General features: G+C 37.2%; 1 protein-coding gene across 2 annotated transcripts in view; it reads right to left on the reverse strand.

The window, feature by feature from the left end:
• The window catches only part of rxrab (retinoid x receptor, alpha b), a 65,994-nt gene that overhangs the window by 18,159 nt on the left and 30,860 nt on the right, over positions 1-16,975 (reverse strand). For both annotated transcript variants that reach the window (XM_036597992.1, XM_036597991.1), the window contains one exon: positions 5,658-5,902. In XM_036597992.1, the coding sequence (XP_036453885.1) occupies positions 5,658-5,902 (245 nt within the window). The remainder of the gene's footprint in view (positions 1-5,657; positions 5,903-16,975) is intronic.

Genomic DNA, 16,975 nt, shown 5'->3' on the forward strand with positions numbered 1-16,975 from the left:
GGAGAAGATGTGGAAATGGTGGACAGCTTTTGCCTGCACAGATCAATTATTAACAACAGAGGATCCAGCATCAAGAAACACGACACAGATTGGCATTCGGCAGAACAAAGCTGAAGGAGCTTAAAAAGATGCAAATGCGATGCTTCGTCCATATAAACAAAGATCAGAACTGTCCAGGCTATGGTCTTCTCTGCTTCTTTACTGGATGTGAAAGCTGGACAATAAACAAGCAAGACAGGAAAAATATAGATACTTTTGGTGAAGACTTCTGAGAGTACCTTGGAAAGAAAACAAACGGATCCTCGAACAAACCAAGCCTCACCTCAGATAAACAAAATAAATCTAGTTTTGGACATATTCTGACCATTATGCTTGTAAGAGTGTAAGGTAAAAGAGAAAGAGGACGACCAGCATCAAGACAGATGGATACAATCAAAGGAATCATAAACCAGTCATTCAGAAACATGAAGACCCAAACAGATGACAGGATATTCTGGAGAAACACTATCCATATGGTCCCAATACTTTACATACATAAAATAAACAGTAATTCTACATTAAAATATGCAGCAATTTGTTCTCTGTAGGGGATGCTCAAATCTGCCTAAATGTTACGCAAGCTACTTAGTCAACATAAATAATGAACTTGTATCAACAGTCATGTATAGCAATGGAGCTCTTTGCTACCTAAAGCCCAGGTTGAACACAGCAAACTGAAACTATAAACAGCTTTGTCCACCATTTTTCTGGGGATTTAAAAAGTAATTGCATCAGATAACAATGATTTCTGCTGCTGCAGTCAACAGTTCTGCTGACTGGATCCCTCGTCCCTCCAAGCGCTAATCTAATAAACCTCACTTGAGCTGAAATAGTAACGGAACGGCCCTTAAGATGGCGTCGGGAATTGCCCCAAAGGGAAATGTCGAGGCCAAGCCGACGAGAGCATGTTAAAAAGAGTACTGAAACAGTGAAACAGCCTTCTGCTATTGTGCACCGAAGATTTGAGACTCTTTAGACTTTAATAAACGTGAAGCATCAACAGTTTTTTAATATCATTCTTTTGTTACATTTTTATTATCCTTTATTTAATTTATTTTATTGTTTTAATTATGTTGATTTGCTTTTCTGTTTTAATGCTTTTTTGACTTTTTCCTGTTACCCTTTAACTTTTAAGCACACATTATGTTCTTTTAATTTTATGCTATTTTTTACTACACAATGTTTTTAATCTTGTTTTTCTGTTTTATTTAAATAACTACTGTAACACACTTTGAGCTGCATTTTTCATCGTCTTCTTCTTCTTCTTAAAAGCAAACGTTAGAAACTTTCTAATAGCGCACATCACCCAAAATGAAAATGCACCCAAATGAAAGTGTAGATGACAAGAGTTTTTCAAATAAGCTGATTTATATGCAAAATTACATCTCATCCATGGACATTGCTTTAAAGAACAGTTATGCAATTCATCAGCCGTCACTTCTCTTATGAAAAAATAAGCACATATAGTCCCTTTTCTCGCAGGCCTTCAACACATCATGCATTTTATATGAAGAGACGGTCATGTTGCAGTGGCAGCTCTTGGAGAAAACAGTCCTTGAGAAAGCCTCGCACATGTCTTCTTGGGAAAAAATCTGTGCAGTTATTGCGTCTATGAAGCAGAGCCATGTGAAAACACCAGGGTGTCTGTGACGGCCAAATGAAAACAGGTACCGTTTCCAGCTACTGGACTGAGGCGGTGATGAACAGAAGTGAAGCCTTTGAAGTTTTTATATTCATGTCTAAAACAGCACCCCTTTAACGAACCCAAAGGAACTATTATCTTAGGAACAGTAGATCTGAACATGGAAAGGCTTTCTCTGGGATCGCAGCCACCGACAGCTGGACTTATTTCAACAGGCTTAAATGTGTATTACATTTACACCCTCACGTCATGCCCACTGTTTCATATGAACCTCTATTTGAAGCGGTGATGTCCGTCCATTTGGAGTGGATTACGCTCTATAGTTAAACATATAAGACATAACACACTACTCTTCTATATAACATGCTACACTCAAAGTCCTTAAACATTGTCTGTATATCGCAATATGGTCCAAATATTTCTTTAAAAGTTGTATAAACATTTATCTTGTCCCACAGATGAACAATGAAGTCTGAGCAGATGCACTGGACGTTTGGCCTTATATGCTTAATGGAAGCCTCACTGCCCAAATCTTCACAACTGCTCAGATAAAGCAGAGTGAAACACAGTGCTAATATTTTCTTACACTAAAAGCTGTCTCAAACTATCTGCATCATAGTTTGTGTTTAATACTGTCCCTTTAAAAGGATTCTTTACATTCCATACAACAAGAAAACCAAATGTGTTTCGGCTATCTACGGGACATAGAAGGTATGCACATCCACATGTGTGTTTTTGGACATTTCCTGGCCAAAAATGCCCTGAGTTTGTAGAAGACATACAGAAGAACTTGGCTAACCTATAGTGTAGCCTGATGGTGTTTGTTTCATTTTTAAGTTTATTTAAGTTTGTTTAATTTTCTGAGGTTAAGGTTAGGATTATGCTTAGATTTAGCAAATTCGTATTACAGAAACAAGCAATTACAAATATAACACATCCAGGACTTTACTACAACATAAAGGTCGTTACATTTTTAAAATTTCCAAATATAACAAAATTTTTCAGTATTTAGTGTGTCCACCCTTTTCCTTTATTACAGCTTCCATTCTTTTCAAGGGAATTGACTTCAGTGTTTCTTCAAAATCTGCAGGGATGTTTTTCTACACCTTCAAAGTTCAGTTTTAGAAGTTGGTTGTATTTTCTTCTTCTAGCGCAAATTTTCTTTCTGTATTTTTTGTCTGTTTCCATTTCTCTGTAACTGTTCTGCCCAGGCATCTGCTAGGTCACTGCTGAGTTCTTTCAGCCGACTACACATCCTTTCGGTCTGAAAGCATAGCACTGAGCTGTCTTCTAACAGTGGAAGGATGGACAGAAACATTTTCAGATCTGAAGAAATCATTTTTGGGACTCTAGTTTTGAAAACTCCTGGGTTTTGTCTTTTCTTTTTTAAATATAGAGACATATTATTATTACATATAGCGAATTACACACATACACACACATAGCTAACGCATATATAAAACACATATAGGACATATTATTATTACATATAGGTATTGTATATATGTAATACATATTTTATTTTCTGTAAAGTAATAGTTATTATTTTGTTTTAGTTACTTTTGCAGTGAGCATTATAGTTTTGATTTAGTTTTCATGTTTTTTTAAAATCTAACGTTTTTATTTTTATTACAGTTAACAAACATTTTCTCCCTTCTAGGTTTTGTTTTGTAGTAGTTTTAGTTTTAGCTATAATAACCCTGAGGAGTGGGTTTGGCTTGGTGGTAAAGAGTTCCATTCTGACACACACCACATTGGCTGAGCTGTAGACTTTTAGCAGGCCACTCATTTCCCATCAGCCCCAGCTCTACCCACTGGGCCTCTGCTAAGCTCTTTCAGCCGGCCAATAAAGCACACAGCGTCCATGTGGCACTCTAAGAACACAGGTGACACGGGCCGGTCACAGATCAAGCGCTCTGATGAGGCTAATGAGGATGAAAGAAGGGAGCTAGACCTTTCACCACAACCCCCCCTACCCTCTTTGCTAACTATTAAATCCCAAATGGCAATGGCTAGAGGTTTTAATATGCAGACCCCCTTGGATTTAGTGGCCAATTTAGAGCTCTCTGAAAGGAAACCTGTGTGGTGAGCTGAAAAAAAGCACCTCATTGTTTTCATGCCAGTTAGAATGTGTTGGAGCTTCAACGCACTAATGATTTAGTTTTCCCGTCATTGCTGGAAGGGCTCTGCTTAATGAGGGAAAATGTTTTCTGACTTAGTTCTTTACAATAACTGCGTAGCAAGCAGTACGTTATATTGTTAGCCTTGTTAGTTTGAAATACAATACAGTTCTAAAGCAGTGATAAAGCTTCTCACTTCACATCTGGTGCAAGTGTGCTGATCATATTTCATTTCATCTTGAGAGCATGTAAGTTGCGCAGACTGAGTCGTAATATGATACAAGTTCTACACAACTATATCACAAACAAAACAAAACACATACATTCAATCACTTAGCCAAGCAAAAGTATAATCTAAAACAAAAGTGGAATTGCAGACAAACAGAGGGAAAAAGAAACCTGAATGTTCCCGATTTGTGAGTGATTATGAAACAGTGCTTTACACAAAAACATGAGATACAATCCAGTGCCAACTGAACTCAAGTCATTTGGCTTGTTGTTCATATATTTCACACAATCTAACCAAGCTGTTAGACATGACTTATTCATTCTGCCACTGGCAAAACACCGCCGTACACAATGATTCTCTTATTCCGCCCAGCTGTATCTCAATTTGACTGGTTCATGATTACTATTTATATTAGCGGTCTATACGTTTGGCTACAGAACTATGCAAAGTAAACGTTTCCTGGAAACCAAACAAAGATCATAATAATAAAATGAAAAAAGTGGAATTACATCATTGGGAAACTTCAATATTTCTTGTACGATGTGTCATAAAAATCCTTCTCATATTCAAAGCCCTTTCTGACACTAATCCAATAACACCACAAAACTTTACAAGCACTAGCATTTTCCATGGTTGAAATATGACACAAGAGGCGAGCTTCCAGAGCTGTACATAATCAAAAAAAAGCACGTAGGCCTGAGAAAGCATCATGTGGGATTCTACAACCTCTGTTTGCAAACACCAGAATGAAACTCAGCACTGTTCAGTAGACTGTGTGGTGATAAAAACCTCCACAGCTTTGAAACACAGTGATGATAGTAAGATATCAGAGTAAGTTACATTTTGATCGCTCTCTCTGACAGGATGCGGTGCTCTTGGGACCCTGACAGAAGAGAGCTCACTGGTTGAAATATGAATGCAAAAGCTCATAACACTCAACAAGACTGTTGTGTTATAGAAACTAACTATGTATAACCTATTATATTACCTATGTATAACACTCAACAAGACTTGTGTTACAGAAATTATGGCCTTCAGTAAAAAAGAGCCAATTGCTTTGATGGTAAGCAGGAAGAATTCCCCCTTGTGGACATGCATAGTAGCCAGAACAACCCTAAAAATATTTTTTCATGAATTATTTGAGCCAAAAACCACTAATAATGTGTTCCTGTCATGTTTTACCAGTGATTTCAAATTTCCTTTTGAAAGGTTAGCATGACTATCAGTTTCAGGTTTATAGGTTTCTATTCATTCTAGAAGTCTTGTATGACTGGAAATAACTGCCTGAGGGCGTTGCTAAGATCGCTGCTGAATAAACGGATTTGCTGATAATTACAGACTTTTCTGAAAGGACAAGTATATGTGATCACCTGCACTTACACAGCAGAAATGCTCTGTATGTATCCTTTTCTGTCAATATGATGAAAATGATAAGACCTGATGACCTTTAAATTATTTGTTGACGTTTAAATAGATGGATTTGAAATTGTGAATACAGAATATAAATCAAAAGTAAATGAAATTCATTATGTAACTATGTAATTAATTACGTAATTACATGTAAAGAACTATGTACAGCAAAACAACAAACATCTAAAGGTTTAACAAGAAGTCACCCAATGCTTACCTGCGGACTAAGACTGGGTCCGAAGGCCATACTGGTGGATGAGGGTCCAGTCATGGAGGGGTGACCCATGGGGGAGCTGATGACAGGAAAGGGAGAAGCCAGACCATTAATGGGCGAGTGAAGCTGACCTGGGGTGGAGCCCATGGAGGACGGGGTGAGCAGGGACGGATGTAGAGGGTGGGGGCCCATGGCCCGATGACCCGTTGGAGAGCTGAGAGGAGAGGAGGAGAGCTGGCCTGATGAGTCTGAGGGAAAGAGAGAGAGAAACAAAGAGCGAGGGGAAAGGTTAAGAACAAGAAATGACTGTGATACAGCACAAAATTTCCAGGACAGTCTCCAGAGGTCTGGCATTCTTTTGACTATTTAGCAATTAAAGGAGTATTCCAATGTTTTTCAACCGAATCTGATCTATCAGCCACACCTATAGTTTTGCCATGCTTTACCCGCTGACTTGAAACTGCCATTGGGCAGATGTTGAATTCCGTTTTTTATTTTTTCTGTTTTTTAAATTAAGCTGTAAGTCTTGTAATTTGTCCTTTCAAGTATGGAATTAGTTTTCCAGATGGAAGTATTTGTGGTAATCCATTTTTGACATAGTAATGGATTTCCATAAATACTTCCCTCTGGAAAGGTTTTCACAGGCTCCACCCTGATCACAGTGAACTTCAGTGTAATGTCTGTATATTCAAATTTGTGTTATTTAGTCACATAATCACTTATTTCAATTGTTTATTTCACACAATTCAGCAACTGTGCAACAGTTTCAACTGTGAGTTAGAAGTGAAAAAGTTGTGAGATCCTTTCTAAGTACAGAGGAACATGGTGAAATTTCTGTCAATGCTTACTGATGGTACAATACATAATTCAGATGTGGCAAACACCCAGTACTGTGCAAAAGTCACAGAACTTTTCAAGACTTTTCAAAAATAAAAGATTAAAAATGGAAAATTTTACTAACAACCATACAAGACCACCAAAACTGTCACCACCACATAAACAGTACTTAAAGCTTTCATCTCGTAGAGATAAGGAGAAAATCTGAAAAAATCTGTGTGTTTCTGTCCATCCTTCCTCTGCAAGAAGACAACGCAATGCTATGGGTCTGAAAGGATGTGTAGCTGTCAAGAAGAACCTCATTAAGAACAGAAAATAGACAAAAAGAAAAAAAATCTGCAAATCAAACAATGAAGCTGTTGGTGTTCTCAGAACAATTGACTGACCACTCCAGAGCCCAGACTTCAACATCACTGAATGTACTTGTTTATTATTTATTATTTGGATCATGATAAGTAGAAAATGCAACCAACTTCTGAGTCTGAACTTTGGAGGTAAAAAAAACCTGAAAACTGAAAAACTGAAAGCAAGTGTTCTGACAAGAATGGAAGCTGTAATAAAGGCAACAAACTAAATACTGAAAAATGTGATAATATATTATGATTGAAGCTTCTGTCTGCTTTTTCTCTGAAGTTGAAAAATGAATAACTTGTACTTAATGGCTGTTTTGACTGGAAATTAAATATATGAAGAGTCATTTCTGACGTATCTTTGGGTAATGTGTTTGTCTGTGTGTGTGTGGGTTCTTCATACATGCACGGCTGTACTGTACAGAGCATGGTCCTATTGATTATTTGATATTTGATAACAGTGTGGACTTCAGACAGAACTTGATTTTTGTACTGCGTTATGAAACTATACAGCTTCTGTCGTTTTCAATGCAAATGCAGTACTTTGACAAATAAGCTGTTGATACTTTGAGAACAATATTTTCCAGTTACTCATTATAAGCAAGGAAAAGCAACTCAACATGGAAAATATGTAAACTCTCCTTATATGCCAACAAAGCAATGCACAGCACAAACTTTGCTTTCAAAGGGTGAGGTCAATGTCCAGAAGGTATAGCTTCGTCATGGCTTTCCCCTCCCCTTATTGTTATATTGTTTAAAAGAGGGGAGGAAAAACACTGGCATGGACTGCGTGATGTAGGATTGCAACATTCAGATGAGTGATATAAGTAGGTTGTGAAAACTAGATTAACCACAATAACATGCTAGATAATTAATCATATTCTTTGTGTGACTTATAATCAACTGTCACCCATGTTCTGTGACTGAACTCTACTCACATAACACCACAGTATATAAAGAGTCATCAGAAGTATGAAACACAGTTAGAGCCTGCACAGATTGATACTTTATACACTATTAATGTCAGGTTGGACGGCTGCCAGGTGCAGTTGCTGCCAACTGAAAAAGCCCCGCTGACTGTCTTCCAGGCTTTCTGTGAGAAAGCGTGTGAGTATGCAAAGTATGTTTGAGCACCACACCGAACACACACACACACGCACACACGTACACTACCACTACAGGCCAAAAGTATAGAAATGGTGATTATTTAGAGTTTCAAAAACACTTTTCAAACACTATTAAATCAGTTTACTAATAAGCAATGCAGCATGTTTACCTGCCGTCTAGTTTAATCAAAAAAGCAGACTTTCCAAAATATTTCTCTTGTTTGTAGTTCAGTTCAGAAAACCTTCAATAGCATGTGAAGGTGCGAATCAGATGGATATGATTAGAGCTTCTCCAGTAAAATGTAGCTGGAACAAAACAAATGAAGAAAATGCAATGTTTTTCATTAGTGATGTCTTGTTTCAATATACTGACTCAGTACTAGCACTGATACTGACCTTAAAGAGAACAGATATTGGACAGACATTAAAAATACACATCTGATACTGTTATTTTAGCTATGGTTGTTAGAAAACTGTAAGGAGTTTTTCTCACGGTAAGCAATAATCACACGTCTCACTTTCATTTTCAAAGCAACGCAGGTGGATTGGCAAAGAATATGACAAGTGAGTCTGACCCCAAGAATCCATTGCACAGGATCTCAATACAAGCACATGCCCGCCTGCCTCTGAGTTGAAAAGTTTCTGCTTTTGTAGACGCAATGCAAGGATCAGCATTGTCCAGCCAATGGAATCGCAGTCTTTGCTAAAGCTGGGCATACACTACATGACTTTCAAAACTGAATGCTTGTTGCTGGTGTTCCACAAGCAGCTCGTCTGTCTCTGCTCTCCGGTCCGCATGTGGTGTGCATGCACATATCTTTGTCTTTTTATTCCTATTTTTCATGTTTTCCGCAATTTCTATATTTGTGTTTAAAATAGCAGTATACACCGCAAGTGAGGTGAGAAACGTTTGTTGCTTGCCGGTTAAGAAGTCCTTAACAGTTCTTTTCTAATTTGCAGGGCCCAAATTCTACATACATATTCTTGTATTTTATTGTTTCTGCTGAGATCCCCTTATGACATTTATGGTTTATGTGCCAAAAACTTGATTAATTTTATCTTTAAGACTGACGTATGTAAATGATCATTTTTTTATGGTATACACCATTTAAAAAATGTACACAGCCTTAAAAAAACAGCACGAAAAATGCTGTACATCTCCACTGGTACATTAGCTTTTAATGTATACTTATAGATTTATGTTCTTTGTGTCTATGAGAAAGCAGTGCCTTAATCCCTTAATGCTGATGGCAAAAATGCCAGTTTCTATAATTTAATAATTGTCTCTAATAATAATGTTACTGCTCAGTGCTGCTGTTGTATTTTTTAATATCTATAGAATGTGATATATCCAAGCCATATATTCTGAACAATAAAATAAACACTTGGATAGAAATATTCAATAAACATATCAATAATAATTGTTACTCATTGAAACTGTGCTCTAAATGAGTTCTTATGTTCACTCATAGTGCACTGAAGCACATACAAAGCTTTGATTCTACATGCTGACATTTTCTGTTATGGCTAACACGGTCATGCTCGTGTCGTAACTCCTCAGAGGGCAGATTTTAATGAGTTAAGTGGACTGTCACCTAATTCTCTGAGTGTACTGCCAGCAAGACGTTTGGTTTGGATCGGTACTCAGTATCGGCAGAACTGCTGAGCTCAGATGTCCGTATCTGGAAGGAAAACGTTATATCCCTAATGTTTATTTTTATTACGTTTGTGTACTCTTCACATACTCTGAATGGCTGTGTACGGTGTGTATTGCCAACATCGACTCCTGAGCGTGAGGTCATAGCCCTTGTTGCTGTCAATGCTAGCCAAAGAGCGTGGAAAGTTTTTAAACTCTCAGACTAGCGCAGATCTCTGAGAGCCTGTCCTGGCATCGACCCATTACTTGGCCCTCAGCCAAGTCTTCACTTTGCTGCGGCATTACACATCTTGCGGGTACAGGTAGCTCCACACAAATGTGTGCATTCACACAGATGGTGAATATAAACAGTCACCGTCACGCAGCTCTGGAACTCTTCTATATCATAAACAAGACGTGGAGAAGAAGCTCATCAGCCTCCACACACTCTGTATGAAGAGAACAACCTTCATTCGGGGGCTACATTCCCTCTACTGATGCACTGACAAAAATAATGAATAGGGCTGGGCAATATTGTGAAATGTTATTGTTACCGTGATAAATTACACCATGATTCACTTCCTGACTATATCTTGGATACAGTCAGTACTTTTAGGCTAACAACTGCACAACACTCAACAAGTGCATGTATCATAAAAAGTCTGATTTAGACCAACTGACCTGTCCATGCTCTACCCACAAATGTGTTCTTACATACTAACAGTTGCAAGGATGGAGAAGCTTCACAGAACATTCACAAAAGTCTCATTCAACTAAACGGATTTAGATTAGAGTTTAACATTTAGTTTCCAGTTTAAAATACTACCTTACCAAGCTGGACTATGTTGTCATAGCGAACAGAATCTAGGCAAGCATGAGATTTTCTACCTGATAGCCTTAGCTTGATTATATGACCAAAAAACTAAATCTGATCTGTCCTAAGAGCAGCTACATTTCCAACAACTTTCTGCGCAAACTGCAAATGATAAAATTAATATGCATTTAAAAAATGTATGATTTTTGCTGTTTTCATCAAACTAACTTTTAGTGGTAACAATTGATTTTAAGGAACATATCTTGGATGTTTATTAAGATCTTGTTCTTTGTTCCATAAAGCCTGAATTAGACACTTCTAAATGTTTTTTTCACTATACATTAAGCTTATGAACTGTATTGTTATATAATTGGAGGTCTGTAAAAAATCTCTAAAATCTCTAAAAATGTAATTATTAGCTGTACTAATGCACAATAAACATTTTGTTAAGACCTTGTTATGCACAATTTTATGTGGTATTCATGCCTTCACTAATTAAACTAATATAAAGTTTTTTAATAAAGCAATTTGTGTCCCACATTCTAAATAATAGATCATTTGATGGGTTGGGGATTTTAGTATTTTAAGGCAGTAGATTTTAACATCTAATGTTGACAAACTGAACTGAAATTTAATTGCAAAATTTAATGAAAAGGTATTGAATTTGTGGTGCACATTGTCTTATTGAAAACTTAATTAGTTTCTTATTGGTGATGAATAAAACTTTACTCTAGAATATGAAACATTTCTTTAAGAATTAGTGACTTACTAAACTATTAGCCAGCATTTTATAAAGCTTGACAAACCTTGCAACAATTGCTTCAAAAGAATGCATTTGTGGGCGGAGCATGGATGGTCAATTACAGCAAGCTTGTAAACAGCAAGCAGTGTCCAATACAGAAAAATGCACTGTAACAAGTAACTAACTGGATGTCAGCTAATTTTGTCAATATCTTGTATGTAGAATTTATTTTTACCAAGAATTTGATTTTTCCTCCTGTTTCTTCTTAAATAGTTTTTTTTTTGCAAACACTGAACTATAAACTTACTGTTTTGCTTGTACATTTTCTGTGTTCAAACTTGTAAATCTCTTAAGAGATAAATATCGTGTTACACATGGCCGTATTGGTATATCAATTTGTACTGTGAAAATGCTTTGAAGTACTGTAATGTTTATATTTTTTTGCCATATTGCCCACCCTTACATATAGGGTTCAGTGGAGTTAAACTAAGCTGTGGAAGCTGCGCTTTCTCCCTTAAATGACCACATGTTGACAGCATGTTCCATAGTTCAAACCCTCCTCCACAAACCAGCAAACAATTAAGGTTTGTACAGAAACTCTATTCGCCTGTGGGGCCGTTGAGCTCCCCAGAGAGCTTCCTTATCCACAGTACTCATTACTGTAATGTCGCACATCAAAACAAAGGCTTTAAAACACTCAGATAACTGCTGCTCCAATTAGCTTAACAGCATAAATAACATCTCAGCTCTGTCTGCAGTCAGCCAGGAGAGGCTAAGCATCAATAAAGTGAAAATGATCTCCCTTTGCTGTATAAACATCACAATCTAAACTCGACCGCTGTATAAATATGGCGATGTGAAGTGTTTACCTAATCACCCACAAACACCTACTGAAATGTAAATAGTGGGTAAACATAACTACATACGGGAAGGTATCTCTGTTGCACACATATAATACATTACTGCTTAAGACTGTCAGTGTTAGCTTCAGTAAGATGGCAGTGACAGTAGGAGTGGCTTTAGTGGAGTAGGTGAAGCGTTCAGTTAGTGTGGATCTGGAGAAAGAGAGATACGAGAGATAAGACTAAGCAGACAGGTTCTTTGCCATTATATCCAACTCTGCAACCTAACAATCTTTACTCCCAGTAGCAGAATAAACTTTCTCTCTATCAGAGCTACACTTTTAGTGATTTAATTCATTGATCTTGGGTTGAACCTCATGTTTTAGTTGCTTGAAATGCCTAGTTAGATTAGAATGGTGAAGACTGGATATCGTCACTGTAGCAACAAAACCTTGTATCTCTAAAAAAGAACTTTGCAGGAGAAGGAAGAACATCAGCACGAGTTAATGTAACAGGATTTTATTGTGAGTAATTTCTGATCATTTCTATTGGTCCATTTTTTAATGAAAGTTTAACACAGTACAAACGACAGCTAGTAATAGGGGGAAAGGATGTATACCTTTGATACCTTTTTTAATTCTGAGGCCAAGATTCGATTTGGTTATATGTTATTTTCAATAACAAAGCACCAAAAACTGCAACTGCAAGAATGTATAAGCAACTTCAGAAAAAAAAAGCCCAGTCGTTTGAGTGTGGGTTCATGCACAGAATATCCCTGCCCCTTCTCTGCTCACTTTACTCTGATAGGATACATCCAGATGGCTAGTTTTGGTCATTAACAGTGGTTTCCACGAAAGACGCCTAACGAGAGACACTCAGAAGAGACAGGGGGACATATCAGTAAAATTTCGATATGGTCTTGAAATTGTTACACCATTAGTCTGTGATGATGATGAGAAAAAATTCTCAATTCTACTCTCTAATAATGTTTTATAAATCCAACCTAAAAACCTGAAACAACTGCCCATTGGCTTCTAAGTGTATTTCAAGCCAATGGGTTTTCTGTCCTTTTACTAAGTACAACAAAACGTTTTAAAACAATTGTCTGTGATAAAAGTATTTTATAGTAGTTTCATAACATTTATATCATAACTGAAATCACTTGAGCAATATGCACATGCAAGGCCATGTGACATTACTGTGGTGTGCTCTATTTTAATATGTTATGTGCTGTGCGGTGGTGCAGACTGTGTTAAATATGCAGGAGGCAAATGAGTCAATCCAGCTGAGGGTAGTTTTCTATGGTTTCCAGATCTACTCTACAGATTGTATTCTTAACTAATCAATAGCAGGTGACGGAAGGCAAATTAGCCTTTGGTTTAGTAATAGAGACTTTGAGCAAATCATTAAAGACAATGAACTCATCATTCTTGAGGAAAGTACTCAGTAAAAGCAGTGTTCTATTTTGCATAGTAACATTTTAAAAAGAAACAAAATAACATTTGAGAAAGCCACACACACATCCACACACAGGCCTACCACACTCATCCACCCACACACACACACACTACTGCGCAAAAGTCAGAGACCACCCTTCATTTATTTAATTTCCAGTCAAAACAGTCATTAAGTGCAAGTTATTCATTTTTCAGGAGATATTTCTGAGGAGATTTGCTATAAGACAATCCACTTAAGGCAGGAGGAAAGTCAAAAGAAAATACCACCTGAACTGTCACCATCAGAGAAACAGTGCTTAAACTCTTTGAGAGAGGAGCTCCACTCTTGCTTCAGATCTGAAAAAATCCACAAGTGTTTCTGTCCATCCTTCTACTGTGAGAAGACAGCTCAACACTATGAGTCTGAGAGGATATGTAGCTGTCAAAAAGTCCTCACTGAAAAACGGAAATTGACAAAAATGAAAGCAACTGCTGGTGTACTCAGAACAATGAAACTGTTCTCATCCCAAAAGTCCAGAGTTCAACATCACTGAATGTGTTTGGGATTATTTGGATCGTGAGAAGCAGAAAAAGCAACCAACTAATAAGACTGAACCTTAGAGGTGTTAACAATTTGAAAGATGCCTTTAAAAACTAAAAGCAAGCCTCCCAAAAAGAACAGAAGCTGTAATAAAGGCTGGACACACTAATTACTGAAAAAAAAAACTGATATTATATTTAGCTGTTGTGGCTTCTGTTAACTATACATCTTCTGTTTTGTCCTGATTTTGAGATATGAATAACTTGTGAATAATGAATAAAATGAATAATAAATGCCAGTTTCAGTTGAACTAAACATGTTATAAGTGAAAGGTGGTCTCTGACATTTGCACACTGTTGTACATACAAACCCTCAACACATTTACCACACACAGCTGAAACATTGCCCCCACACTGGCTTGGGATCCATCTTTCGTTATCAAGTCCTGGAGGCTATGCGACTGAGTAATGAGAAGGGACACCCGTTCAGTACTGCACATATTATGTACACACGCACACACATGCATACACACAGAACAGACAAAACACTGGAGTTTCTACCATCCCACCCACCGAGATCTAATTACGCCGCCAATTAGGTCACAAGACATCTCTCTCACTCCCACTCTCCCCAAATGCTTCCACACACACACACGCACACACACACACACACACACACACACACGCCTGCTAGCACTCAGACCCGACCACATTTAGAGAATTAGGCCAATTTAACTACTCAGACATAAGCATTCTGGCTATGCTGTATACAGGCATGTTACAGTAGAAAAAGTCTAACATACTAACCATACACTAGGAGTGTTGCGCATATTAATATTCATTCTTCAACAGTAGTCTCAAACTTTCTAATCCTTTTTGATCCTTTGTGCTTGATGCAGAGGTTTTGAAAAAGTTCAAAATGCACATTCTCAGTATCATCACATACTGGATTCAATTTGCACCAATCTCATTTCAACCACCTCTGGATACAATAATATGGCCAAGATGTGTCTTATTCTTGTGCATGATTGACAGTCACGCTTTAAAGCACTGCTGAATTCAGCATCAAATTAAAGCTTTAAAACTGAGAATTTTCACTTTTTTTCAGTTCCATTAGGGAAAGTGTTCGTGTGAAAGAGAGAGACAGAGAAAAGGTCTTTTTGGCCTCAATCATAATATAAATTCACACAACAAACTGTGCTGAATGGAACTCTATGCATTCTATACGAAGATAAAACACTGTAATGTTGTAGAGTGAAATTTAAAGGGCCCATGGCCTATTTTTTATTCTTTTCCACATTTGTATGGTTTTATGTACCAAAAACAATCAGAATTAATCTTTACATGACCATTTCCAAGCTGTCTTTGTCTCTAATTAAATAATTGAACAGGCTGTTTTTGTTGTTGTGCATTAAGACAGATTTATGCAAATACAACAGAACTGATTAGCTGTCGCATTTAAAAAGCACTCTGGGATGAAACAGTGTGAATGGACAGGGCTAAAGGGCTGTAGGCTGAATAGGCAGATGCATGACATTACAAAAGCCATGAATTTAAAATGACTTTTTGCAGCTTAAGTTCTGTATATGTACTGATCTGGACTGGGTAGTGAATGGTATGTTTTGAAACCAGCAATGTTAACAAATTACACAAAACGCTATTTAAAACAAAGTGAAGAAAATTTGGTTTTCCAGTATATGGGCTCTTTACCATTTTACTTTTTAACTGAGTGCTGGTTTCTGTATTGAAGATTGAAGCAATAGACTCATTTTACTCCAACAGTTTCAATGATTAAGCATTACTTCTTTTGGATATGGGGGTTTTGTGGCAATAGGCCATGTAAATCAAATACAGTTTTATTGGTGTCCATATCAGTGGAAATATAGCCTATAATTTACTGAAGATTAGCATGTTTTTGGTCATGGCTTCTCTGAACACAAAATCACTATCTTCCAATGAAAGGGCAAAACCTTTGACAACCACTGGGAATCAAATATGAGACACTCCTTATTTAAAAATATCACTGCAGTACAGGCTGAAATGGTAAATTTGAACACAAGGTTCAATCATGATTAAAATAACAAAACATCTAAAATGTATCTCGCGCAAAAACTATAGAAGGAACTGATGAGAAATAAGAAAAATAAGACATAATTAACAGAAACCAAAACTTGAATGTATAGGTAGTCCTGGCCCAGTACTACAATACTTACATCATTGTTTATTTGAGATTAAGGAACAGGACCAACAGGAGAACATTGTTATATTTCACAATTCACAATTGATAACTGACAGTCCTGTCCGTCTAAACAATCATATTAGTGGCATCTAACTAAAACTATTCAAGCATGTATCTAAAATTATATCGGCTTGTATTGATTATCAGAACATATATCAGAATGTTTAGCTCTCTAACATCGGTATCAGCCACAAAATTTCTATGTTGGTGGGTCCTTAATTTAAATTCATTTGTCTTAGAAGAAAATTAGTTTATGTTAATTACACTTTCACCAGACACTGCAGTCTTGTTTTGGCAACTGGACTTAAAATACACCACTTTTTTACTTATTCGTGGAATATGTATTGTGTTATAGTGCAAAAGCCACAACACATATAGTACTGTCAAATTTAGCTTGTCAAATCGCCTTGATCTAGAAGGTGAAATTCTCCCTCAGAGGACCTTTGCTACAGTGACGTGCGGAAGCTGTATGCTTAAGCTGTTCGCTGGCAATGACTGCATATCCAGGCACAAAAACAAATCACACCTGCAAGACTTTGCTTCTGTGCATTTGTGCAGTGTATGAGAGTTCACATTCATTCATTCACTTTAAAAATAAAACTCTTTTCCCCACAAACCACCTCAGACATACAAACCCCACTTCTAATCTTAGCCCATCGGGTGAAAATCAGACTACATCAGTTCTTGAGCAGCTGCACCAGGAGGTATCGGACCAGAATGTCCCCGAAGTCGAGAGACACTAACCCGTTCAGAGTTAATCTCCATCCGAGCGCCCAATC

The sequence above is a fragment of the Colossoma macropomum genome, unplaced genomic scaffold (assembly GCF_904425465.1).
Source record: "Colossoma macropomum unplaced genomic scaffold, Colossoma_macropomum, whole genome shotgun sequence".
NCBI classification, from domain to species: domain Eukaryota; kingdom Metazoa; phylum Chordata; class Actinopteri; order Characiformes; family Serrasalmidae; genus Colossoma; species Colossoma macropomum.